At 46.8% G+C, this 27,058-nt stretch overlaps 1 protein-coding gene across 50 annotated transcripts in view; it reads left to right on the forward strand.

The window, feature by feature from the left end:
- ANKDD1A (ankyrin repeat and death domain containing 1A) overlaps positions 1-23,924 on the forward strand; it is a 45,127-nt gene extending 21,203 nt beyond the window's left edge. For 8 of the 50 annotated variants that reach the window (XR_010588112.1, XR_012415052.1, XR_010588103.1 and 5 more), the window contains 8 exons: positions 1,652-1,782; positions 2,739-2,837; positions 11,581-11,679; positions 13,238-13,336; positions 14,732-14,827; positions 17,493-17,697; positions 19,925-20,395; positions 20,712-22,705. Coding sequence is in view for 12 of the 50 variants with exons in the window: in XM_065548050.1 (XP_065404122.1) it covers positions 1,652-1,782; positions 2,739-2,837; positions 11,581-11,679; positions 13,238-13,336; positions 14,732-14,827; positions 17,493-17,697; positions 19,925-20,056; positions 21,322-21,383 (923 nt within the window). In the remaining 38 variants the exon portion in view is untranslated. Of the gene's footprint in view, positions 1-1,651; positions 1,783-2,738; positions 2,838-5,592; positions 5,656-11,580; positions 11,680-13,237; positions 13,337-14,731; positions 14,828-17,039; positions 17,698-19,924; positions 20,396-20,711; positions 22,706-23,690 lie in introns of those variants that run through there. The other 42 variants (XR_012415062.1, XM_073996040.1, XM_045397318.2 and 39 more) reach the window with 24 other exon arrangements.
- The last annotated feature ends 3,134 nt before the right edge of the window (positions 23,925-27,058 follow it).

The following is a 27,058-nucleotide window of genomic DNA, read 5'->3' on the forward strand; positions in this document are numbered from 1 at the left end:
GTACCACCACGCCTGGCTAGTTTTTTATTTTTTTGGTAGAGACAGGGTTTCACCATGTTGGCCAGGCTGGTCTTGAACCCCTGACCTCAAGTGATCCGCCCGCCTCAGCCTTCCAAAGTGCTGGGATTATAGGTGGGAGCCATTGCACCTGGCCCTGTTAGTGTCTTCCATTTGTTGAGCTCTTGATAGTTCACAAAGCCCCTTCCTAACTGTTACCTCAGAAAAATTCCACCCGGCCGGGCACGGTGGCTCAAGCCTGTAATCCCAGCACTTTGGGAGGCCGAGATGGGCGGATCACAAGGTCAGGAGATTGAGACCATCCTGGCTAACATGGTGAAACCCCGTCTCTACTAAAAATACAAAAAACTAGCCGGGCGAGGTGGCAGGCGCCTGTAGTCCCAGCTACTCGGGAGGCTGAGGCAGGAGAATGGCGTAAACCCGGGAGGCAGAGCTTGCAGTGAGCTGAGATCCAGCCACTGCACTCCAGCCTGGGCGACAGAGCGAGACTCCGTCTCAAAAAAAAAAAAAAAAAGAAAAATTCCACCCATTTTGCAGATGAGAAAACTGGAGCTTTGAGGGCACTTTCACAGGGTCACAAGCTAGTACAAGGCAAAGTTGAGTCTCAAAAGCCTGTTCCCCTGACTCCAGAGCTCCCACCCACTGACGAAGCTTTCCCCTGACAGAGCTGGGGCTTGGGATGTGGCCCTGGATGAACCTCTTCTCTTTCTCCCCATTGTACTCATCAATTCTGCCAGTAGAAATTCTCCTCTATGACCTGGAAAGCGGGGTTGTGGCCTTTCTTTAGGTAGTGAGTTGGTGTTTTTGCTTTACTTTTTATTTTTTTAAATTTTAATTAATTTATTTTTTTGAGGCGGAGTCTTCACTCTGTCGCCCAGGCTGGAGTGCAGTGGCACGATCTCGGCTCACTGCAAGCTCGGCCTCCCAGGTTCGCACCATTCTCCTGCCTCAGCCTCCCGAGTAGCTGGGACTACAGGCGCCCGCCACCACGCCCGGCTAATTTTTTGTATTTTAGTAGAGACGGGGTTACACCGTGTTAGCCAGGATAGTCTCGATCTCCTGACCTCGTGATCCGCCCGCCTCAGCCTCCCAAAGTGCAGGGATTACAGGCATGAGCCACCGCGCCCAGCCTGCTTTTTATTTTTGTATCAGTGACAAATAACCTTTTTGGCTGGTTGAATGGCTTCAGGTTCTGGAATTCTTGCTTTGTTCTAAATGTCAATAGTATAGCAAAAATATTAATAATAAATAATACAATATAAATAATAGCAAAAATACACAGGCAGTTCAAAAACAGAGAATTAAAATGTTATGCTAAAAAATATTTATTTCCCCACTGCTTAATTTGACTGGCTTTGAAAAAAAAAGGCTGGGCAAGGTGGCTCATGCTTGTAACGCAGCACTCTGGGAGGCCAAAGCTGGAAGATTGCTTGAGCCTGGGAGTTTGAGGCTGCAGTGAGCTATGATTGCACCACTGTACTCCAACCTGGGCGACAGAGTGAGACCCTGTCTCAAGAAAAAAAAAAAAAAGAGAGACTGGGAAGGTTGCACCCAGCTGGGTGGCCACTGGGTGGTGGGCTGGAGCTGCTCATCATGCCAGGACTTGGGCTTCAGCCTCAGCTTGCGGTTTCAGGTAGAGGCCACATTCCATTTCAACACTCCCACCCCTCCCAGAATGTCATGCTGCAGGGTCTCGGAGGAGGTGCCAAGCCCACGGTGATTGCATTTCCCACTGGGAGATGGACTGAGTCCCACACACCACAGGTACTCACTCAGTTGGGACTTTAGCAGGGTGGCTAGCTAGTCCTAGTTTGCCCCATACTGTCCTGATTTTAAAATGGAAAGTCCCACATCTCAAGAACTCCTCAATCCTGGGCAAACTGAGACAGTGGGTCACCCTAGTGGGGCCTGTCTGGTGTGTGCCTTGTGCAAGGTGATCATTGGGCTGGGCTGGGCTCTGACTGAAAGAGAGCACTTTGAGGCCCACTGAGACCAAGCCTCCATTCTGGCCCTGCCAGGATCCTGTTTGGATGCACCAAGACCAGCTTGTGTTGGGCAGTGCATGCTGGGTGGAGTTTGCACTGTATTGGCAAATCTTATTTGTCTTCCTCTTTAAAAACCACCTCCTGGCCAGGCGTGGTGGCTCACGCCTGTAATCCCAGCACTTTGGGAGGCCGAGACCAGTGAATCACAAGATCAGGAGTTCAAGACCAGCCTGGCTAACATGGTGAAACCCCGTCTCCACTAAAAGTACAAAAATTAGCTGGGCGTGGTGGCGGGTGCCTGTAATCCCAGCTACTCGGGAGGCTGAGGTAGGAGAATTGCTTCAACCTGGGAGGTGGAGGTTGCAGTGAGCCGAGATTGTGCCACTGTACTCCAGCCTGGGTGACAGAGTGAGACTCTGTCTTGGGGAAAAAAAAGAAAACCACCTCCTTAGAGTCAATCGACTGCATGTCTTTACCAGTCATAGACTTGGGCAGGCTTTGATCTACATTCTTGCATTTGTGATAGGAGGTGAGGAAAAGACTGAGACCATAGTGAGTTCCTTTTACTGGTCACCAGGCCTGGGAAAGTCATTGATTTCTCCAGCCTCAGTTTAATGGGGATAATACTCCCAGCGGTGTTGTAACACTCAGATGGAAAAATGAATCTCAAAGAGCTTTGCAAACCTCAGTAGGAGTGGTCCTTGTGATATTGCATTGATGCCTGTTTCCTTCTAGAAAAACCTAAGCTGCCTTCACTATGCAGCCCTCAGTGGCTCGGAGGATGTGTCTCGGGTCCTCATCCATGCAGGAGGCTGCACCAACGTGGCTGATCATGTAAGCGTGGGTGCGAGGGTTGAAGGGGGTCTCCATTGCAAAGCCTTCCATGAGCACACTAATGAAGCACAAGGAGAAACGGGAACATCAGACCCTTGGGGTTGGGGTGTGGACCAGGAGTAGGGGAGCTGGCAGCACTTAGGAGAGTGAAATACTGTTGTGGCTGTAATAGGATTAGAAACCAAGCTTGCAATTCCTCTGAACTGAATTATCAGCTCCTGTTCTCTGCTCATTTATGCATTGGGGCGTTTTTTTTTGTTTGTTTTGTTTTTGTTTTTTTTTTTTTTGACGGAGTCTTGCTCTGTTGCCCTGGCTGGAGTGCAGTGGTGCAATCTTGGCTCACTGCAGCCTCTGCCTCCCAGGTTCAAGCAATTCTCCTGCCTCAGCCTCCTGAATAGCAGCTGGAACTAGAGGCACACACCACCATGCCTGGCTAATTTTTTTTGTATTTTTGGTAGAAAAATACATGGGGTTTCACCACGTTGGCCAGGCTGGTCATGAACTCCTGACTCAAGTGATTCGCCTGCCTCAGCCTCCCAAAGTGCTGGGATTACAGGCATGAGTCACTGTGCCAAACCTAGGCATTGGGTTTTACTATTAATCTTTTATGTTGCCTATCTGTCCACTTAATTGTTAATCTTTTTCCTGTTATACATTTGGTCCACACACAGGAACCATATAATCTTTTGGTTAAAACACAGACTTTGGGAGTGCAGTGCTTCACACCTGTAATCCCAGCACTATGGGAGGCTGAGGCTAGAGTATTGCTTGAGCTCAGGACTTCAAGACCAGCCTGGGTAATCTAGGGAGATCCCATCTCTACAAATTTTTTTTTGAAAAACTGGCTGGTCGTGGTGGTATACACATGTAGTCCTAGCTATTCGGGAGGCTGAGGCAAGAGGACTGCTTGAGCCCAGGAGGTTGAGGCCACAGTGGGCCATGATCACACCACTGTACTCCAGCCTGGGCAACAGAGTAAGATTCTGTCTCAAAAAAAAAAAAAAAAAAAATTGGCTGGGCATGGTGGCATGAGCCTGTAATCCCAGCACTTTGGGAGGCCAAGGTGAGCAGATTGCTTGAGGCTGGGAGTTCGAGACCAGCCTGGGCAACATGGCGAAACCCCATCTCTACAAAAAATATAGAAAATTAGCCAGGCGTGGCTGGGTGCGGTGGCTCACATCTGTAATCCCAGCACTTTTGGAGGCCAAGGCTGGCAGATCATGAGGTCAGTAGATCAAGATCATCCTGGCTAACATGGTGAAACCCTGTCTCTACTAAAAATACAAAAAATTGCCAGGCGCGGCGGCTCACGCCTGTAATCCCAGCACTTTGGGAGGCCGAGGCGGGCGGATCATGAGGTCAGGAGATCGAGACCATCCTGGCTAACACGGTGAAACCCCATCTCTACTAAAAATACAAAAAATTAGCCGGGCGTGGTGGTGCATGCCTGTAGTCCCAGCTTCTTGGGAGGCTGAGGCAGGAGAATGGCGTGAACCCAGGAGGCGGAGCTTGCAGTGAGCAGAGATGGTGCCACTGCACTCCAGCCTGGATGACAAAGCGAGACTCCGTCTCAAAAAAAAAAAAAAACCAAAAAAAAAACAAATAAAAATACAAAAAATTAGCCAGGCGTGGTGGTAGGCACCTGTAGTCCCAGCTACTTGGGAGGCTGAGGCAGGAGAATCACTTGAACCCAGGAGGCAGAGCTTGCAGTGAGCCGAGATCACACCACTGCACTCCAGCCTGGGCGACAAAGTGAGACTCCATCTTAAAAAAACAAAAACAAACAAACAAAAAGGCCGGGCGTGATGGCTTATGCCTGTAATCCCAGCATCTTGGGAGGCCAAGGCGGGTGGTCACGAAGTCAGGAGATCAAGACCATCCTGGCTAACATGGTGAAACCCCATCTTTACTAAAAATACAAAAAAATTAGCTGAGCGTGGTGGTGGGCGCCAGTAGTCCCAGCTACTCGGGAGGCTGAGGCAGGAGAATGGTGTGAACCCAGGAAGTGGAGCTTGCAGTGAGCCGAGATTGTGCTGCTGCACTCCAGCCTGGGCGACAGAGCACGACTCTGCCTCAAAAAAAGAAAGAAAGAAAGAAAGAAAATTAGTCAGGCATAGTGGTGTATCCCTGTAATCCCAGCTACTTGGGAGGCTGAGGCGCGAGAATCACTTGAACCTGGGAGGCAGAAGTTGCAGTGAGCTGAGATCGCTCCACTGTACTCCAGCCTGGGCAACAGAGTGAGACTGTCTCAAAAAAAAAAAAAAAAAAAAAAAAGTAGTGGGAGTTTCAAATGGCAACCACCTTTCTAGAAGGCAAGTTGACAATAATTAAAACAGATGGATACCTGAATTAAATAATTAAAATTTAAAAATGACAGGCTTTGGTGTTAGGCCTGGCTTTGTATGCTGGCACTACAAACTGAATAACCTTGCGCAAGCTACTTTGACCTTTTTGGGCCCGTTTCCTTACCTGTAAGTACCATTATTATTCCTATTATATAAACAAGGAAACATCTATGGTTTATATCAGAAAGGGATCATTTCTTATAACTAAAACAAGTACTATATTTAAACTTATTATAGAAACAGTATTACACAATTCATTGGAATATAGAGAAGAAAGGCATCCTTGATTCCAAAGCCCTAGTAAAACAAGGACTTTTTTTTAATGCCCTCCCAGTTTTCCCTGTGTAAAGAGTATCACCTCCAGCTAGAAAGAATTCAGGCTAAATGCTTACTTTTTTCTGCCCATCAAGACACCAGAATCCTGATGCCAGCCCAGTGGTCAAACTATGAAGTTTTCCTGTTACCCACATTAAGTATGTTGTTTTCCTTTTCATTTCAGCTGTTTTCGCTGCCTATTTATTTATTTAATTGTGTCACTTTTATTTGTTGTATTTGCGTTTTTAATACCAAAAGTAACTTGCTGGTAGTAACACTGTCAAAAGACACATTCATAACAAGTGAAGGTGTTGCCAGGTGCAGTGGCTCACACCTGTAATCCCAACACTTTGGAAGGCTGAGGTGGGAGGATTGCTTGAGTCCAGGAGTTCGAGACCAGCCTGGGCAGCATAGTAAGACCCCATATCTACAAAACATTTAAAAATCAGCCAGGTGTGGTGGTGGGTACCTACTTATAGTCCCAGATCCTCTGGGGGCTGAAGTTGAAGGATCACTTGAGCCGAGGAGGTTGAGGCTGCAGTGAGTTGTGATCACACCACTGCACTCCAGCCTGGGTAACACAGTGAGACCTTATCTCTAAAAAAAATTAAAATAAAAAAAAAGTCCCACAAATCATTACAAAGTTAAAAAACAACACAAGAGAAAAATGGCCAAAGGTTATGAAGAGAAATTTGGTAGAAAAGGAAACACAGAGGATTCCTAAGAGAAATGCAGGCCGGGCGCGGTGGCTCATGCCTGTAATCCCAGCACTTTGGGAGGCCGAGGCAGGTGGATCACGAGGTCAGGAGATTGAGACCATCCTGGCTAACTCAGTGAAACCCCGTCTCTACTAAAAAATATCAAAAATTGGCCGGGCACGGTGGCTCAAGCCTGTAATCCCAGCACTTTGGGAGGCCGAGGCGGGCCGATCATGAGGTCAGGAGATTGAGACCATCCTGGCTAACACGGTGAAACCCCGTCTCTACTAAAAAATACAAAAAAACTCGCTGGGCAAGGTGGCAGGTGCCTGTAGTCCTAGCTACTTGGGAGGCTGAGGCAGGAGAATGGCGTGAACCTGGGAGGCGGAGCTTGCAGTGAGCCGAGATCGCGCCACTGCACTACAGCCTGGGAGACAGAGCGAGACTCCGTCTCAAAAAAGAAAAAAAAAATCAAAAATTAGCCGGGCGTGGTGGCGGGCGCCTGTAGTCCCAGCTACTCAGGAGGCTGAGGCAGGAGAATGGCGTGAACCCGGGAGGCGGAGCTTGCAGTGAGCCGAGATCGCACCACTGCACTCCAGCCTGGGCGACAGCGAAATAGGCACCTTCATATATTACCGGAAGGAGTAGAAATTGGTACAATCTGTTCAGAGGGCAATTTATCAATATGTACAAAACATACAAATACATGTGCCCTTTGACTCAACAAATCTAGGAATTTATTCTATAGACATACTTCCACATGTATGGAATGATAATATGTACAAGGTTTTTGCTGCAGTATCATTTGTAATAGCAAAAGATTGAAACCCATGTTTAGGAGACAATGTAGTAAATTATGGCCCATTCCTGCAATGGAACACTGTGTAACTATAAAAAAGAATGAGGACTGCCGGGCAGCGTGGTGACTCATGCCTGTAATCCCAGCACTTTGGGAGGCTGAGGCAGGCGGATCATGAGGTCATGAGTTCGAGACCAGCCTGGCCAACATGGTGAAACCCCATCTCTACTAAGTGCAAAAAATTAGCCGGGCGTGGTGGCGCACGCCTGTAGTCCCAGCTACTCAGGAGGCTGAGGCAGAAGAATTGCTTGAACCCGGGAAGCAGAGGTTGCAGTGAGCCAAGATTATGCCACTGTACTCCAGCCTGGGTGACAGAGTAAGACTCTGTCTCAAAAAATAAATAAATAAAAAGAAAAATAAATAAAAAAGAATGAGGACAGTTTTCAAAAAATGTACTTGTATGGAAAGACCTTAAAGATATAGTTCTTTTTTTTTTTTTTTTTTTTTTTGAGACAGAGTCTCCCTGTGTGGCCCAGGCTGGAGTGCAGTGGCCAGATCTCAGCTCACTGCAAGCTCCGCCTCCCGGGTTCACGCCGTTCTCCTGCCTCAGCCTCCCGAGTAGCTGGGACTACAGGCGCCCGCCACCTTGCCCAGCTAGTTTTTTGTATTTTTTAGTAGAGACGGGGTTTCACCGTGTTAGCCAGGATGGTCTCGATCTCTTGACCTCGTGATCCACCCGTTTCGGCCTCCCAAAGTGCTGGGATTACAGGCTTGAGCCACCGCGCCGGGCCCAAAGATACAGTTATGTGAACAAAGCAGGGTGCAAATTATCTACTACAAGGAACCAGGATTCCTTGGGAAAATGGCTACGTCTAGGACTACAGCAGGGAATACTAACATATAGGGTGAGTCTGGAGCATCTTGTAGTGCCGGAAAGTAAAGGTGTGGTGGCAGGTGCCTGTAGTCCCAGATACTCGGGAGGCTGAGGCAGGAGAATGGCATGAACCCGGGAGGCAGAGCTTGCAGTGAGCCGAGATCATGTCACTGCACTCCAGCCTGGGTGACAGAGCAAGACTCCATCTCAAAAAAAAAAAAAAAAGAAGAAAATATGCCCAACTGATTTTTATTGAAGATGCAAAAGGAATTCAGTGGAGGAAGGTTTGATAGCCTTTTCAACAAATGGTACTGAAGCAACTGTACATCCACAGGCAAAAAAATGAGCCTCAACTAAAACCTCACACTTTATACAACATTAACTCAAAATGGATCACAGACTTAAATATAACACTACAAAGCTTTTAGAAAATATATAAGGAGGAAAATTTTTGGATCTAGGGTTAGGCCAAAGAGTTCTTAGACTTGACACCAAAAACATGATCCATAGGAGCAAAAATTTGATTAATTGGACCTCATCAAAATTAAAAAATTTTGCTCTGCAAAGGATCTGTTAAGAGGATGAAAAAACAAGCTACGGACCAAGATAGAAGATTTGCAAATCACATGTCTTACAAAGGCTAGTGTGTAGAGTATGTAAAGAGCTCTCAAAACTCAAGGTAAAAAAAAAAAAAAGGGCAAAAGACATGAATAGACATTTCACTGAAGAGGATATACAGATGGCAAATAAGCACATGAAAAGATGTTTAACAGCATTAGCTATTAGGGAAGTGTAATATGATATACTATGATATACTACTTTTTGAGATATAGTACATTTTGATAAATACATTATGATATACTACTTTTCAGAATGGTTAAAATTAACAAATTATGACAAAAATATTTGACAGATGGGAGAGAGCTTTAGGTAAGAGGATGGTCTCCACCGTGCACGGTGGGGATAGAATGATAGATAGATAGATAGATAGATAGATGGATAGATAGATGGATAGATAGATAGATAGATAGATAGATAGATAGATAGATAGATTTTTTTTTTTAGACATAGTCTCGCTCTGTCGCCCAGGCTGGAGTGCAGTGGCGTGATCTCAGATTATTGCAAGCTCCGCCTCCCGGGTTCATGCCATTTTCCTGCCTCAGCCTCCTGACTAGCTGGGACTATAGGGGCCCGCCACCAATCCTGGCTAATTTTTTGTAATTTTTTTTTAAGTAGAGACGGGGTTTCACCGTGTTAGCCAGGACGATCTCGATCTCCTGACCTCGTGATCTGCCCGCCTCCACCTCCCAAAGTGCTGGGAATACTGGCGTGAGCCAATGCACCCAGCCTAGATAGATAGATTTTTTAGAGATAAGGTCTCACACTGTTGCCCAGGTTGGAGTGCAGTGGTAGGATCATGGCTCGCTGCAGCCTCGTCCTCTTGGGCTCAAGCAATCCTCCTGCCTCAGCCTCCCAGGTAGCTGGGACTACAGGTGTGCACCAATGTGCTCAGCTAATTTTGTTTTAAATTTCTTGTAGAGACAGGGTCCCACTATGTTATCCAGGCTGATCTCGAACTCCTGGGCTCAAGTGGTCCTCCCACCTTAGTCTCCCAAAGTACTGGGATTATGGGTGTGAGCTACCACACCTGGCCTTGCCATTTCTTTTTTTTTTTTTTTTTTTTTTTGAGACGGAGTCTAGCTCTGTTGCCCAGGCTGGAGTGCAATGGCCGGATCTCAGCTCACTGCAAGCCCCGCCTCCCGGGTTCATGCCATTCTCCTGCCTCAGCCTCCCGAGTAGCTGGGAGTACAGGCGCCCGCCACCTCGCCCGGCTAATTTTTTTTGTATTTTATTTTATTTTATTTATTTATTATTTTTTTTTTGAGACGGAGTCTCACGCTGTTGCCCAGGCTGGAGTGCAGTGGCGCGATCTCGGCTCACTGCAAGCTCCGCCTCCCGGGTTCCCGCCATTCTCCTGCCTCAGCCTCCTGAGTAGCTGGGACTACAGGCGCCCGCCACCGCGCCCGGCTAATTTTTTGTATTTTTAGTAGAGACGGGGTTTCACTGTGGTCTCGATCTCCTGACCTTGTGATCCGCCTGCCTCGGCCTCCCAAAGTGCTGGGATTACAGGCTTGAGCCACCGCGCCCGGCCTTTTTTTGTATTTTAGTAGAGACGGGGTTTCACCGTGTTAGCCAGGATGGTCTCGATCTCCTGAACTCGTGATCCGCCCGTCTCGGCCTCCCAAAGTGCTGGGATTACAGGCGTGAGCCACCACGCCGCGCCTGGCCTTGCCATTTCTTTATGTCTTCTTTTATATCCCTAAGTGATGTTATATAGCTTTGGTTTACCTTTGTCTTATTCATTTCTAATTATATCCTTCATAATTAGTTTATATTTTTTGGCTGTCATTGTGACTAGAATATCTTTTTAAAAATTATATGTCATGTCTCGTAAACATTCAATACAAGAATGCTACTGAAGAGTATTTTTGTCTTCCACATAACTTTATTCCATTAGGATTTTTGGCGGAGAAAGGTGTCCTAGTCCATTTTGTGTTGCTATAACTGAATACCATAGACTAGGTGACTTATAAAGAATAGAGATTTATTTAGCTCATGGTTCTAGAGGCTGGGAAGTCCTAGAACATGGTACTAACCTCTTGTAAGGGGCTTCCTGCTGTGTTGTGAAATGATGGGAGGCATCACATGGTAAGACAGAGCAACTGTGCAAGCTCTGTGTAAATATATAATTACATGTCTCAAATAATTTTTTGTTCAAATCTTCTTTTCTAATACTGACAACACTCCATACCCACTGGCCTAAATTAGTAATGGCAATAATAGGCATTTTTGTTTTATGTGTGTGTGTATTCTGTTCTGTAACCCTTTTATAGCTCAATACATGAAGATGTTTTCCACAATAAGTATTAGTTTCTAATATCAATTTTATTGGCCTTGTATTATTCCACAGTATGTGTGTCACTATATCACCTAGAGAGGAGGGAGTATCCCCTCTTTGTCATTTACTCAGGGGGCCACAGGAGACTATTGAGGATAGTGTCTTCCACTGTTGAAGGAGAGTTGAACTTGGAGTGAGGTATCTTTTCTGGTTCCAGCTGGCTCTCTCATTCATTCATTTTCTACACAAATAGTTATCAGGTACTAGGTACCTAGGTGCTGGGGGTGGGGACGCAGTGGGAGTAGAAAGTCCAATAAGACATAGTTCCTATTAGCTATGTATCCTTGGGTAAGTGACTTAAGTTTTCTGAACTTCAGTGTTTCTGTTTGTAAGATGAAGATACTAATAAGAACACCATCCCTATATACTTCCTAGGTTGATGTGTGGATTAAATGAGATGTCAGAGAATCTTCAGGTATTGTTGCTAGGAGGGACCATGGCAAACCTCACTTGCCAGATGAAGAGTAGCAGAGAAGGGAAATGACTTGCCCGAGGTCACATAGTGAGTTCCTGACATAGCAGGGTCTCACCCTTGGGTCTTCAGACTCTCACCCATCTAGAGGATCAGTTTGGAGCTCCAGGAATTCAAGCTTTGGGACCTTGATTGCCTAAGGCCATCCATGTCAGCCAAGAAGCTAAAAGGGTCAAACCCAGAAGCACTATACCCTTCCCTCCTCCTGTCCCCAGCACCAGCCTGGAGCTGGGCAGTCCTGGGAGGGACTCGTCGATTGATCCGTGTATCTCCTCCCACAGCAGGGTGCCTCTCCTCTGCACCTCGCTGTGATGCACAACTTCCCTGCCTTGGTCCAGCTCCTCATCAACTCTGACAGTGACTTGAATGCCATGGACAACGTAAGTGGCTACAGAGACCTTCCGGGCCCCAGGGAGCTTCTGGAAACCCTCCCAGGCTGGCAGACTTGGCTGTGGTCTCCTAGCATGGCCCAGAGTTGAGGAATTGCTTTTTTTTTTTTTTTTTTAGCTTTTAAAAGTTAATTTAAATAGTTGTTGAAGGGAATATCATTTTGTTCATTCCCCTCTTTTGAACATTTTGGGTGTTCCCAAGTTTTGGCCATGATCTATAACATTGCAGTGAATAGGCCGGGCGCGGTGGCTCAAGCCTGTAATCCCAGCACTTTGGGAGGCCGAGACGGGTGGATCACAAGGTCAGGAGATCGAGACCATCCTGGTTAACACGGTGAAACCCCGTCTCTACTAAAAAATACAAAAAACTAGCCGGGCGAGGTGGCAGGCGCCTGTAGTCCCAGCTACTCGGGAGGCTGAGCCAGGAGAATGGTGTAAACCCGGGAGACGGAGCTTGCAGTGAGCTGAGATCTGGCCACTGCACTCCAGCCTGGGCGACAGAGCGAGACTCCGTCTCAAAAAAAAAAAAAAAAAAAAAAAAATTGCAGTGAATATCTTTTTACATTCAACCTTTTCCTTTCATTGCTTTTTTTCCTTAGGGAAAATTCCCAGGGCAGGGGTGACTGAGGCAGCCTTATGTAAAAAGAGGCCTCTGGGCTGGGCGCGGTGGCTCTTGCCTGTAATCCCAGCACTTTGGGAGGCCAAGATGGGCGGATCACAAGGTCAGGAGATCGAGACCATCCTGGCTAACACAGTGAAACCCCATCTCTACTAAAAAAAATACAAAAAATTAGCCGGGCATGGTGGTGGGCGCCTGTAGTCCCAGCTACTCTGGAGGCTGAGGCAGGAGAATGGCGTGAACCTGGGAGGTGGAGCTTGCAGTGAGCTGAGATCTGGCCACTGCACTCCAGCCTGGGTGACAGGGCAAGACTCCGTCTCAAAAAAAAAAAAAAAAAAAAAAAATTAAGAGGCCTCTGAGTCCTGAAGCTGTGATCAGTAAAGAGCCCTTTTAAATCCTGTCCCCACAATCTAACCACCAACCACATAATTCTCAGTACCAGCAAGGGCATGGCTTACAGAGCCACTGGGAGTCGAAAGCAGTTTGGCAGAATATATCATATACCTTTAAATGATATGTGTGAGCACTGCTGGGAACTGAGCCTTGAAAAACATATTAAAAGCTCAAGCACAGAGATATTAACTGCAGTATTATTTATCAGTCTTCACTTTGAAAATGGCCTCAATATTTAATAATAGGGAAGTGGTTAGGTAAATTATGGCACAGACACAAATAGGCTATTATGGAGTTATCAAAAATTGTGTTTATCAGAGTTTATAGTACACAAAAAGTATCATGTTGGGGTAAAAAAAAAAGATGTAAAATGTACACATAGGATGATCTCATGTATGTAAAACCAACAAACTAAAAACATTCTGCATTAAAGAAAAGACTAGAAGAAATATACTAGGATGATTGTGGGGGTTGACTTAGGGTGGCGGGCCACCGCATGTGCTTTTCACTTACCTGTTCCCTTGGCTTCTCCCCTAGAGGCAGCAGACGCCCCTTCACCTGGCTGCAGAGCACGCCTGGCAGGACATAGCAGAGATGCTCCTCATTGCTGGGGTTGACTTAAACCTGAGAGATAAGGTACCTCTGCTTACAACCCACCTTGCCTCAGGCTTTCATGGCTCCCCCTTTGCCAGAGACCCTGCTACGAATGCCCCCTCCCTCCTCCCTCTCAGGGTGTTCAAGGACTGCCATCCCTTCTATACCAGCTCAAATGCAACCTCCTCCAGGAAGCCTTCCTAACCACCTTCCCCTCTCTCTACTAAGGTCCCTCAGCCTTGGCCTACCCCTCTCTGGTATAGGCCTGTGAAATGATTGCTTTCTCCTTTATGGCCCCCATCAGACTGTGACCTCCTGAGTCGCCCGGTAGGGTTGGGGAGTAGAAGTACTGCCCACAGTACTGTCCAACAACCCCCACATGTGGGACCGGTTTTGGGGAAGCTTCCCAGCTCATTGTGACAGCTATTTCCGCAGGTGCTAGTTGTCTCAGCAGAGCCGAAGATTTGGTATGAGGCTGGGAGGTCACAGGTGTATTGGGAGAGGGGCACCTGCACATGTGACTCGGCGAGGCCAGCCTGAGATGGTGTGGGGTAGAGCTGGGGGCCAGGATCAGATCCTGAAGCTGGACCTAGGAGGAGGCTCTCTGCTTTGAGCTAGGCACCAGGGCAGCTGGCCAGATGGGAAGGGGAGCTTCCCTTCTCACTGCAGGTCTGTGGAGGTAACCATCTGGGAGGCCTGGAGAAAAGGAGGCTGGACGGGAGGTGGGCAAAATTGACATGATAAACCCAAGCCCTCAGGCCGGGCGCGGTGGCTCACGCCTGTAATCCCAGCACTTTGGGAGGCGGAGGCAGGCGGATCATGATGTCAGGAGATGGAGACCATCCTGGCTAACATGGTGAAACCCCGTCTCTACTAAAAATACAAAAAAATTAGCTGGCTGTGGTGGGGCGCCTGTAGTCCCAGCTACTCGGGAGGCTGAGGCAGGAGAATGGCGTAAACCCGGGAGGTGGAGCTTGCCGTGAGCCGAGATCCTGCCACTGCACTCCCCCCAGGCGACACAGCAAGACTCCGTATCAAAAAAACAAAACAAAACAAAACAAAAAAACAAAACAAAAAAAACCACCAAGCCACCATCTCTGGGCTCTGGTTTCTTCATCTGAAAAGTGGGTGGGAACCCCTATTTCACAGGGGATGTTGAAGAGTTAATGAGGGCTGAGTTTCACAAGCTCTAAAGCTTCCTGATTTCTAAAGAAACATAAGAGATGGTCATTGGAATTATGTATTGCTATTGCTTTATTCTATTTGTGACTTTTCCATATCCCCATCATGCCCAGAAAACCAGAAAACCTTTCTGCTCTCAGTGTAGACTGCTGGAAAGCACTTCTTATGGGCAGGAGGGTTTGTGCTCAGTGCTAGAGGCCCTTTTGTATCCCTTCTGTAGAAACTCTGGCTTCTCTTCTTGCCTCTTAATTGCAGCAGGGAAAAACCGCCCTGGCAGTGGCCGCCCGCAGCAACCATGTCAGCCTGGTGGACATGATCATAAAAGCTGATCGTTTCTACAAATGGGAGAAGGTACGGAGGCCTCACGCTTGATCTTTCCTCATTGGAAAGGGAGTGATTTTGGCTCCAGATGGAGCTGGCTTTGAATTCCAGCCCTGACCAATTCTGGGTCCCTCAGGCTCCAAGTGGGTGATAATCACCACCTTGTATGCTACCACAGTTGTTTGTGAGGATCTGGTGATGGGCAAGTGTCCACACATGCTGAAACTAGGCAGACTGAGGTCCATGCCAGCGTGGAGATACTGCTGGACACTGCTGTAGCATCCAGCTGACGAATGCGTGCATGCATGAATGCATATGGACATGTGTGAAAAAGAGATGGCAGGTGGTTCCATCTCATGCAATCTCCAGGTGATTGAACTGCTGCTTGGGATGTTATGCTCAGGCAACTTTCTGAGCCAGAAGTAAGTGTGCTGGGATTGATTAGCAATGTCTCCTGTGGACTTGGGACAGAGGAGTGGCAGAATGTTGCTATTCCAGTTAGCAAATGGAGGTAGGGAGTTTTCTGGTGTCCTTGGGGGTTGTTTTTATATACAGAAAATAATTTTGCATTTACTTCAGTTTTCAAAGTTAATACAGATGGTCCCTAATTACAATGGTTCAGCTTATGACTTTTCTACTTTATGATGGCACAAAAGCAATACACATTAAGTAGAAACCGTACTTTCAGTACCCGTATAGCCATGCTGTTTTTCACTTCAATATCATATTCAATAAATGACATGAGATATTCAACACTTTATTACAAAATTGGCTTTGTGTTAGATGATTTGCTCCACTATAAGCTCATGTAAGTGTACTGAGCACATGTAAGGTAGGCTAAGCTAAACTACGATGGTCTGTAGGTTAGGTAGATTAAATGCATTTTCAACTTTTATGATATATATATATATATATATATATATTTTATTATTTATTTATTTATTTATTTTTTGAGACAGAGTCTCACTCTGTCACCCAGGCTGGAGTGCAGTGGTGCGATCTCTGCTCGCTGTAACCTCCGCCTCCTGGGTTCAAGCGACTCTCCTGCCTCAGCCTCCCAAGTAGCTGGGATTACAGGCACGTGCCACCATGCCCGGCTAATTTTTTTTGTATTTTTGGTAGAGACGGGGTTTCACTATGTTGGCCAGGATGGTCTCGATCTCCTGACCCCGTGATCCGCCCACCTCAGCCTCCCAAAGTGCTGGGTTTACAGGTGTGAGCCACTGCGCCTGGCCAATTTATGATATTTTTATCAAGACATAACCCCATCATAAGTTGAGGGGCATCTGTATTGAATCTGCTAAATTACACATTTAAAAACCTAGTTTTTCCTTAAACTTTAAAATTCATTTGATAAATCTTATTATTCTATTTATACAACGAGTAAATTTTTCCAGTCAGTTTCAGGGAAATCTTTTGAGTAATATTGGGTCATGTGTTTAAACTCAGTCAAACTACCTTAAACATTGAAACTGAATAAATAAACTTAACAGATTTTCTTTTTAAGCACTTCACATGCTTCTTAAATTCTTAAACTATCCTAATAAGACCATTAACTAAAACTAGAAATAATCTCAAATATCTTAAACATTCCAATGTGGTTTACAAACTTAGTAAACTGTTATCCCTTTTAAATAAAAATCACTGTTTCAAAATCAATTGGTAGATAAATTTCAGTAGGAATCATAAGATGTTCTCCCACTGATATGCTAGATTCCCTTAAATATTACGACCCCTTTACATACAACAGATTATTCCTAAATATAATCCCAAAATGTGAATACTGAGGGTTGGACTGATTCATCTCTGTGCTGAGTACTAAGCCACTTCAGGCTTTACAGGTCCTCACCACTAAGGCAGTGGCTGCATGTCAGAATCACAAATCCCCCCTGGACCCCCAGACCAATGCAGGTAGCATCTCTGAGGTGGGGGCCACACATCAGTGGTTCTTAAAGTTCCCAGATGGTCTCAGTGTGCAGATAGGGCTGAAAACACTGCCCCAGGGGACCAGTTTTTAATACCCCAGGTGAGAACCAAGCTTCACCTCACAGTGATTGCCAGAGACTGCTGACCATGACGTAAGCTTTGGAATTGCAGACACCAGGGTGATTTTTTTCACCCTGAACTTAACAACCAGAACTCTGCATCCATTCCCTTTAGAGGGCCTTAGGCTTCTGTGGGCTTCATGTATGCTATGATAGAATTCTTTTGTAACCTCTAATTTCATTGCCTGCTTTGCTAGAAAGGATTTTGTAATCCTACCCTTTACTGCCTGTTGTGATTCAGCAAATCTGATACCTGCCCTGCCTGGTTTTGGCCAAAGCTTCGGAGTACTTCTGCCGACACCCATGTTCTAAGAACACAGGAAAGAGCAGGTGACCGGAGAAATTTGGAAAGGCTCCCCGGAAGTGGCACATGGGTGGTCTTTTGACTATGACAATGAGGTTGAGGGGCAGGAAGGTGAGCAGAGGAATTCCGGGTGGAAGAACAGTGGGAGCAACTTGGGTTCCAGAGGTCAACGCAAGGCATGGAGTGAGAAACCAGAAGAGAGGACGTTAAGCCCCCAGCCTTGCTGACTCCAGCTCCCAGGTTCCCCAGCAGAGGTGGTAGGAGGGTCATAGGGGCCTTGGCTCGGCATTGTCCCTGTCCGGGATCGTGAGGGAGAGCTTCTGCACTTTTGGGATCTGCCCCACAGGACCACCTTTCATGCAGGGATCTCAGTGACCCCTCTGGGAAGAGCTTGTCCTTTAAGCAGGACCATCGGCAGGAAACACAGCAGCTCCGTTCTGTGTTGTGGCGGCTGGCCTCCAGGCATCTGCAGCCCCGTGAGTGGAAGAAGCTGGCATATTCCTGGGATTTCACGGAGGCGCATGTCTACGCCATCGAGCAACAGTGGACAGGTAGCACCTTGCCTCTCCTCCCTCCAAGCAACCAGTGGGCGGAGGGGTGGGGCACCTGAAATGTGTTCAGTTTTCTGTGCTTCAGGGGAAAGAGCCTGTGCAACCCACAGCCTGGTCCCAACACACCTGGTGCTCTGTCCCTCCTCCAGGCCTCCGCACAGGGTACACACTCTGCCTCTCCCTCCCCATTGATTGTGAATTTCACATTCTTCACCAATCAGCCCAAACCGATACCCACTGTTTACACCTAAACTAAAACCATTCTTGGTAAAAAGAAGAGGGACTGCTGTTGTCACTATTATTCAACATCTATATGGAAATTCTGGCCCTGACACTAAAGTATGAAAAGGAAATAGAAATAAGGAGTGTAAATATTGTAAAGGAAGAGAGAGACTTATTAATTTCAGATGGAATATTTAATATACATAGGATGCCCAGAGGAATCAACTAAAAAAAATCTTAGAATTAATCAAATAATTCAAGGAAATGGCTAAATATAGAAAATATACTAACACCGCAGAACTCCTATGAACCATTGTTAAATGGGCAAAAATTATATATAGAGAATCTTTTAAAAGAGACTCCATTTACAATGGTGTGTGTGTTTCATCTGGAAAACCTAAAAGACAAATACAGATGACACATATGAATAAAACAATAATGGTTCAATCTAAAAGATGATTTGTGTAAACGGAATGACATTCTGTATTTGTGGCAAGAAAAAGTATCATACAGATATCAGTTTTCCCCAATTAGATTAAAAATTGGATCTAATTTTAATCAAAATAGGAGGTTTTTGAAACTTGATTGAAGTATTCTACAATTTGAAAGAATAAACAGGGATGTAAAAGTGAACATTCTGGGGGAAAACAATAAAGGGGATCTAACTCAAGCAGACTCAGCCTTTTATAAAGCCAAATTAAAATTATATAAAGAGATACCTGGATCAGGCATGGTGGCTCACGCCTATAATCCCAGCACTCTGGGAGGCCTAGGTGGGGGATCACCTAAAGTTAGGAGTTCGAGACCAGCCTGGCCAAAATGGCGAAGTCCCGTCTCTACTAAAGATACAAAAATTAGCCGGGCATGGTAGTGGGCTCCTGTAATCCCAGCTACTCGAGAGGCTGAGGAGTGAGAATCGCTTGAACCCGGGAGGCAGAGTTTGCAGTGAGCTGAGATCACACCACTACACTCTAGCCTGAGGGATAGAGTGAGACTCTGTCTCCCAAAGAAAAAAAAAAAAGAGAGATTCCTGACACAAAAATATGCAATTTGATCAGTGGAATAGAGCAGAGTTCAAAAGTAAACGCTGCTGCAGATAAGAACTTTCATATATGATAAAGAAGCACTTGTACATTACAGTGGTGGGGGCAGAGATATTTAACAAATGGTGTTGAGACCGTTGGGTCAAGTGGAAGTGCCACCACACCAAGGGCAGCACTGTGAGGACATGCCTGCTGACGGCCCCAAGAGGGACATGGAAGGTCAGAGGGGCAAATGGAGTGACCTGGACCTGATGGGTGTGGCCCAGCATCTATCTGTTTCCCCAGCACAGGAGAGCCAGCTGAATCACAGCCAGCCGAATAGCATGTTAACCCCATGCCGTGTGGGCAATTATTTTCCAAACATGGTTGTATGTTGGAACCACCTAGGAAACTTTAAAACCATTAAATGCCTAGACTGCACCCAGACCCAGGTACATGAGAATCTCTGGGGGTGACTTGGGCCCTAGGTGTTTCCAAGGAGCAGCTGAGTCTCAGAACCACCAATGCAGGGGAAAGAGCATGGCCAGCTCCGTCTCTGACTAAGCTGTATTCTCATCTGTAAATCAGGACCACTATCATGCAAGACACAGATTATTTTGAGCAGCCAGAGAGGTGAAGTGTACAGTTTGTGCATCATGGTACTACAACGATGAATGTCAATTCTTTCTCCATTCAGAGTGACACCAACAGAGTGTATAGTGGGTGTTCAGGAGAAGGCCTGGGGCTGGGGAGGTTCTAGAGACCAAGACACAAACCCTTCCCCCTCCGAGAGGCTGCTCCTCCACTCCCCTTACCCATCTCCAGGCTGAGCTTGGCTGGAGCATGGAGAAGGGCCTTGGAGGCTTTTGGCCTCTTTCCCACCTGGGCATGTTCAGGAGGCGGTGCAGGGTGGCATAGACAGGCGTTCTGGTCAAGTGGCCCCATTGGCTCTTTCTCCCTCTCTCCTCCCTCACTGTCCTCAGGCACCAGGAGCTATCAGGAGCACGGCCACCGAATGCTGCTCATTTGGCTGCATGGCGTCTCCACAGCTGGTGAGAACCCCAGCAAAGCACTGTTCGAGGGCCTTGTGACCATTGGCAGGAGGGACCTGGCTGGTAAGAGCGTACTCTGCTGGGTTTCTTCTCAGGAGCTGGGTGGCCCCCACTGGAATGCAGCAGGGCCCTCCAAGGGCTGCTCAGACAAGAATGCTGTGATGCTGGCTCTGGGCCTTCCAGATTCCTACCCCTAGCCCTGCCCCCTTTTCCCTTGGGCAAACAACAGTGCCTCCTGGCCCTGGTGTTGGCCCAAACTGAACCCTATGACCTTCACAGCCCCGGGGCCAGCGATGCTGTCCAGAATCTCTTGCTTACCAGCCTTCTATATACCTTGATATTTTTTTTCCATTTTGGAATCAGCCACCTTCGGACTTCTTTTTCACAAACATTAAGACATAGGCCGGGCGCGGTGGCTCAAGCCTGTAATCCCAGCACTTTGGGAGGCCGAGACGGGCGGATCATGAGGTCAGGAGATCGAGACCATCCTGGCTAATACGATGAAACCCCGTCTCTACTAAAAAATACAAAAAACTAGCCGGGCGAAGTGGCGGGTGCCTGTAGTCCCAGTTACTCGGGAGGCTGAGGCAGGAGAATGGCGTGAACCCGAGAGGAGGAGCTTGCAGTGAGCTGAGATCCGGCCACTGCACTCCAGCCTGGGTGACAGAGCAAGACTCCGTCTCAAAAAAAAAAAAAAAAAAAAAAAAAAAAGACATAGGAGCCAAAACTGACTTAATATGAGTTGAACCAGTTAAATCAGGTCAAATAAACCTTCTGAGGTCATCACAACTTATTTGAGTAAGCCAATTTCAAAAGCCTGATTTGGGATTCAGAGTGTTCTGTGGAATCATCAGACAAGCAAGATAGAAGGTTCTAGTACTAACCCCTCGTTAAAAACAAAATCAGCTCACGATGAAAAGCCTTAAACGCTGTGATACCCACTGACATGGTACATGATGGGGCAACCACAGAATGGGGCACTAGGCCATCACTGACAGTTGTGAAGGCTCCATTAGTTATGAGGCAACGAAGAAAACCAATCCTGACATATTTCTAGTGTATTGCCGAGGGAAATATTTCTAGCATATTATTGAGGGAAAAAAGGAAAGGACCCCCCCCCCCATAGCTGCTATAGGCCAGGTGGAAAAGCTAAGAGTCATTTCAGGGTAGAGGGATTAGGGACGCTACCTTTCTTTCCCCAAAATGTTCTTAAATATAGTTGTTGCATCTTCTTTTAACACAAACTCTGGCAGGCAATTAAAACATAAAACCAGTCCTGTGAGGCAGCGCTTAGGCAACAGAGGAAGTAAGATTCTTGTTTTTAACAGAAAACATCAGGAAGAAAGCAAACGCAGCCCCAAGTGCCCCCAGGAGGTGCACAGCCATGTAACAGGGGGGCCAGACCTTCAGGCACGTGGGACCTCAGCGTGTGGAGCCACCTGAAGAGAAGATGACCATCATTTAAGGGCTTTTTAAAAAATCACTGTTAATGGACCTCCAACTGATTCTACTGAAATGCAGAGTCATGCAGAGCCCAGCAGGCAAATGTTTGTACAATGATCTTTTTCATGAGGATGGGTCCAAGGGCCTGTTTCGGGTTTTGTGGGTAATCCCGTCCCACAGGTATGGTCCTTTGGAGCTCTTGGAGTTCTTGGCACACTTTCTTCTTCTTCTTCTTCCTTTTTCTCACTCTGTCGCCAGGCTGGAGTGCCGTGGTGCGATCTTGGCTTACTGCAACCCCCGCCTCCCAGGTTCACGCCATTCTTCTGCCTCAGCTTCCCGAGTAGCTGGGACTACAGGCGCCCGCCACCACACCCGGCTAATTTTTTTAGTAAAGACGGGGTTTCACCGTGTTAGCCAGGATGGTCTCGATCTCCTGACCTCGTGATCTTCCCCAGGGATGGGGCGTTCCATCTTCTGCCCTGTTCGGGAGAGTAGCTGCTTGCCACCTGAGGCTTCGTGCACCTGAAATGTTGGCTAGAGGGACTGAGAAGCTGAAATTTCTTATTTCTCATTATTTGAAATTGTAGGCACCCATGGCAAGTGGCATCCATGGTGCTTGGCTTTGAGGTGCCAGGCAAGCACAGCTTGTTGTGGGGCTCGGCTACACCAGCAGGGGGATGTGTTTCTGGGGAAATGTGGCTCTGGAAGCTTCACGGTTTCCTAGAATGTGGAAAATATATCTGCACAGGATAGAAATCCTGCCCAGAGGCTGTTTCTGTCTCATTTGAGCTCTCTTTCATGTGGCAGAGCTGGCTGTGGCCAGTGTAGGAGCCTACATTTGAGAAAAGCTTACCTCAAAGTTCTGCATTGAGCCTGAGACTGGAAAGGAGATAGAATAAAACAGCTGACAGGGGCTTTGGCGGTCACACATGCCTGATGGGGTGCACAGGGCCACCGTCTCTGAAAGGTAATTTGGCATTATCCATCCACAATATACTTTTATCCATTGGTCCAGCAATCCTAGTCCTAGGAATTTGTCCTACATATAAACCTGTATGCATACAAAAATGACAGACATACAAGGTTATTACTTTGAAAAAGCAAAAGATTGGAAACAAACCAAGTGACTGGCTACAGGGGACTGGTGAAATAGAATATGTTCCATCCACACAATGGAATTCTGTTCAGCAGTAAAAGGATGAGGATGCTTTCCACGTGTTGTTATGGAAAGAGCTCCAGGATAAATTAAATGGAAAAAAAAAAAAAAAAGATACAGGTACATTAAACAGAAGGAAATTGGTTCAGAGGATATCTGCACTATTTGTCAAGAGATGCTTTTAGAGAAAAAGCTTCCTTTTCTCTCTTCATCTTTTGCAGGTGTAGTTTTTTCTTTGGATTCCTTTTTTTTTTTGAAGCATAGTTTTGCTTGGCCGGGCGCCGTGGCTCGTGCCTGTAATCCCAGCATTTTGGGAAGGCGGGTGGATCATGAGGTCAGGAGATTGAGACCATCCTGGCTAACATGGTGAAACCCCGTCTCTACTAAAAATACAAAAAATTAGCTGGGCGTGGTGGTGGGCACCTGTAGTTCCAGCTATTTGGGAGGCTGAGGCAGGAGAGTGGCGTGAACCCGGGAGGCAGAGCTTGCAGTGAGCCGAGATCGTGCCACTGTACTCCAGCCTGGGTGACAGAGTGAGACCCTGTCTCAAAAAAAAAAAAAGAAACAGAATTTTGCTCTTGTTGCCCTGTCTGGAGTGCAGTGGCTTGATCTTGGCTCACTGCAACCTCCGTCTCTTGGATTCAAGCAATTCAACTGCCTCAGCCTCTGGAGTAGCTAGGATTACAGGCACGTGCCATCATGCCTGGCTAATTTTTGTATTTTTAGTAGACGGATTTCACCACATTGGTGAGGCTGGTCTCGAACTCCTGACCTCAGGTGACCCATCTGCCTTGGCGTCCCAAAGTGCTAGGATTACAGGCATGAGCCATAGAGCCTGGCCATCTTTGGATTCTTGAAACTTAAGAAAAATTCTAAAACATATTTGTGATCTATTACCTTATGAGACATGATAGGGAAAAAAATAGACAACTTTACCTACCACTAATTTATATTTAATCAGCATTCTTTTGTTTCCTAACATATATGTTGTGAGCTAAATATATGCTCTTACTCTAAATCTTTCTGAGCTACACTTTAAGGGTGAAAATTGTTTTTTTTTTTTTTTTTTTTGAGACGGAGTCTCGCTCTGTCGCCCAGGCTGGAGTGCAGTGGCCGGATCTCGGCTCACTGCAAGCTCCGCCTCCCGGGTCTACGCCATTCTCCTGCCTCAGCCTCCCGAGTAGCTGGGACTACAGGCGCCCGCCACCTCGCCTGGCTAGTTTTTTGTATTTTTTTAGCAGAGACGGGGTTTCACCGTGTTAGCCAGGATGGTCTCGATCTCCTGACCTCGTGATCCACCTGTCTCGGCCTCCCAAAGTGCTGGGATTACAGGCTTGAACCACCGCGCCCGGCCTTTGTTTTGTTTTTTGAGACAGAGTCTTGGTCTCTCACCCAGGCAGGAGTACAACGGCGAGATCTCAGCTCACCACAACCTCCGCCTCCTGGGTTGAAACGATTCTTGTGCCTCAGTCTCCCGAGTAGCTGGGATTTACAGGCGCGTGCCATGACACCCAGCTAATTTTTGTATTTTTAGTAGAGATGGGGTTTCGCCATGTTGGCCAGGCTGGAAAATTAAAACATAATTTCACAATTATTCCTCTTCCACCTTAAGTAACAAGAGTAGAATAATTTCTGTGTTTTTATCTTATTCACATAAATAAATGCCATGGCTTACCACAGTTACAATGTGTTTTCTGAAAGTAAAGATTTTTTTACCTTGAAATTACAAAAATTATTTTCAGTTTTCCGAAATTCGATCTTTAAACCAAAACAATTCAATTTTCATGGATGCACAAGTGTTGAGAGTCTCATATTCATATTTTCCTTCACAGCACTATAAAGTTGGACTTGGAAAATTTGGACAGCCATTTGCCATTGTGATTTTTATTCATTTTTCTCCTGATTATTTGACAAAACTTGTATCCACATTGTAGTTGTTTGTGTGTCTGCTTCTATTGCATATTGTAAAATTATTAACTACTTCCCAAAATAGTATTTCTCTCAGCAGATATTTCTTTGGTACTACAGGACTGAAATCATTTCTCTGGATGAATTTTATACAATGAATTTTGTAATTTTTTTCTGAGACAAAAAAGTTCTTAAATACAATAAAATTGAAATGTTGAAATATATCTCTCAAATCCAGTACTCATTTCTTTTCTTTGGGAAATACAGGGCGAAATTCCAGGTCAGACAAGCTGTCACAGATTGGTGCTATGTAAGCACAACGGCTCAACTCACTGCCAGTGAATACTTCCTGAGTGGATTTTGTGCCAGGTGGTCTGTCAGGAGTGGGTACAGAGATGAGAGCCCACAGTTCCCTCCTTTTCCCCAAGCTTATGGTCTAGTGGGGGAGAAGGGCTTGCACACCATTAACTGAAATAGGGTGCAGTCCCCACTGCAATGGATGGGTGCAAACAACCATGGGACTTCTTCCTGGAGGAAGGATGAAAGGACGGGGATGAAGCTCACAGAGGAGACGGAAGTGGGGAAAGGGCAGTCCAAGCCAAGAGCACAGCCTGAGCAATGGCCCACAGGTGTGGAGAGGGACCCCCTCGGGGCGTGGCGTGGTGTGGCTGCAGCACAGGATGCGTGGAAGGAGGGGGAGCTGTGACCTGAAGGGTGGGAGGGGGAGGGGTGCAGATGCGTTGGAAATTGTTCCCTACCCCATCACCAAAAATTAGATGTCTCATAAAGTAGAAACTGAACAGAATAGACTCCACCTTTGGAAAACACACATCTGCTTGTCCTTTCAGAGTCTACTTTCCCTTGCTAATTGTGACTCTCCTTGTTTCTAAAATGTATATTTAAATCACTTTTCCAATGTGTATTTACTTACAGTTACTCCCCTCCCTTTTCCTTTTTTTTTTTTTTTTTGAGACAGAGTCTCGCTCTGTCACCAGGCTGGAGTGCAGTGGCACAATCTTGGCTCACTGCAAGCTCCGATTCCCAGGTTCAAGCAATTCTCCTGCCTCAGCCTGCCACCAAGTAGCTGGGATTACAGGCACAGGCCACCATGCCCAGCTAATTTTTTTTGTATTTTTAGTAGAGATGGGGTTTCACCATGTTAGCCAGGATGGTCTCGATCTCCTGACCTCGTGATCTGCCCACCTCGGCCTTCCGAAGTGCTGGGATTATAGGCGTGAGCCACTGCGCCTGGCCCCTTTTCAAGATATATACTGTACTTAAAACTATTCACATATAGTAAGCAGGTTTATATACTTAAAGTGCAAAGCCTTTCTCCTGTGGATCCCAAGGTAACTTCTAGGAGTGGGTGCAGGCCCTGGATCACATCATGTATCAAAATGAACCCATCAAATGCACAGGTTAAGAACTGAGGTGGAGTCCCTGGCTCTTAGTGGAGGTTGCTCCCCTCATCTCTTCCCGTGTGCAGAGCTTCAGTAAATGGTTACAGCGCTACTTCAGAGTTTCTGAAACTGTGGTCTGATTTCCACAACAGAGATCCTCAGTGTTCATGCACTGGCAAGTGACAAGATCAGACCTGCGTGTGGACCACACAGAAGCTGGGTGGGGGTGGGAGGAAATGGCTGGTGGAGCCAGTGAGGACTGCAGTAGTCTGGGCAAGAGATGCCAAAGCCTGGCCTGTAGTGAGGAATGCTCAAGTCTGGAGGCAAGTTGCTAGATCTCTGAGAGTCAGGGGATGTGGGTGTAGTAGATGTGGAAATGCACTGCCTGGACCCCCTTCTTCCAGGAAGGCCTTTCCATCCAGCTGCGGGAGTGCACTGGGCAGACGGCCTCCAGCTGTCAGTCCTTCAGTGTCCGCCTCAGCTGCAGAGAGCTGCCCCACCGAACGCCCTACCTTCCCCAGGGCAGCTGCCTCTGGGAACTGAGCATAGAGACCCAGCCATTTTAGTTCTCCATGAAAATATTCCAGTGGGCACTTCAAGCTCCTGTGTGCCCTACCGAGTTGGCGGGTACTTGATCAGGCCTGGATCACAGTTCAATTTCGCTGTCTGCTCAATCCATCTTCTTTTCACAGATGTCTTTTTGTTTTGTTTTGAAGATTGAGTCTCACTCTATTGCTTAGGCTGGAGTGCAGTGGCACTCCATCTCAGCTCACTGTAACCTCCGCCTCTCTGGTTCAAGTGATTCTCCGGCTTCAGCCTCCCGAGTAACTGGGGTTACAGGCACATGCCGCTAGGTCTGGCAATTTTTTTTGTATTTTTAGTAGAGACTGGGTTTTTCTATGTTGGCCTGGCTGGTCTTGAACTCCCGACCTCAGGTGATCCAACCTCCTTGGTCTCCCAAAGTGCTGGGATTACAGGTGTGAGCCACCACACCAGGCCACAGATGTTGATCCTTAATAAACATCTTGCACCCCAAATTTCATCTCCACATCCACTTCAGCCTGAGACATAGGGGTGGAGGAGTGAGTGGGGGTGGAGGGTCTAAGATGGCTGCGTTCCTAACTGGGGATTCCAAGGAACAGTGATGCCAGGACCTAA

The sequence above is a fragment of the Macaca fascicularis genome, chromosome 7 (genome assembly GCF_037993035.2).
Source record: "Macaca fascicularis isolate 582-1 chromosome 7, T2T-MFA8v1.1".
Taxonomy (NCBI): Eukaryota; Metazoa; Chordata; class Mammalia; order Primates; family Cercopithecidae; genus Macaca; species Macaca fascicularis.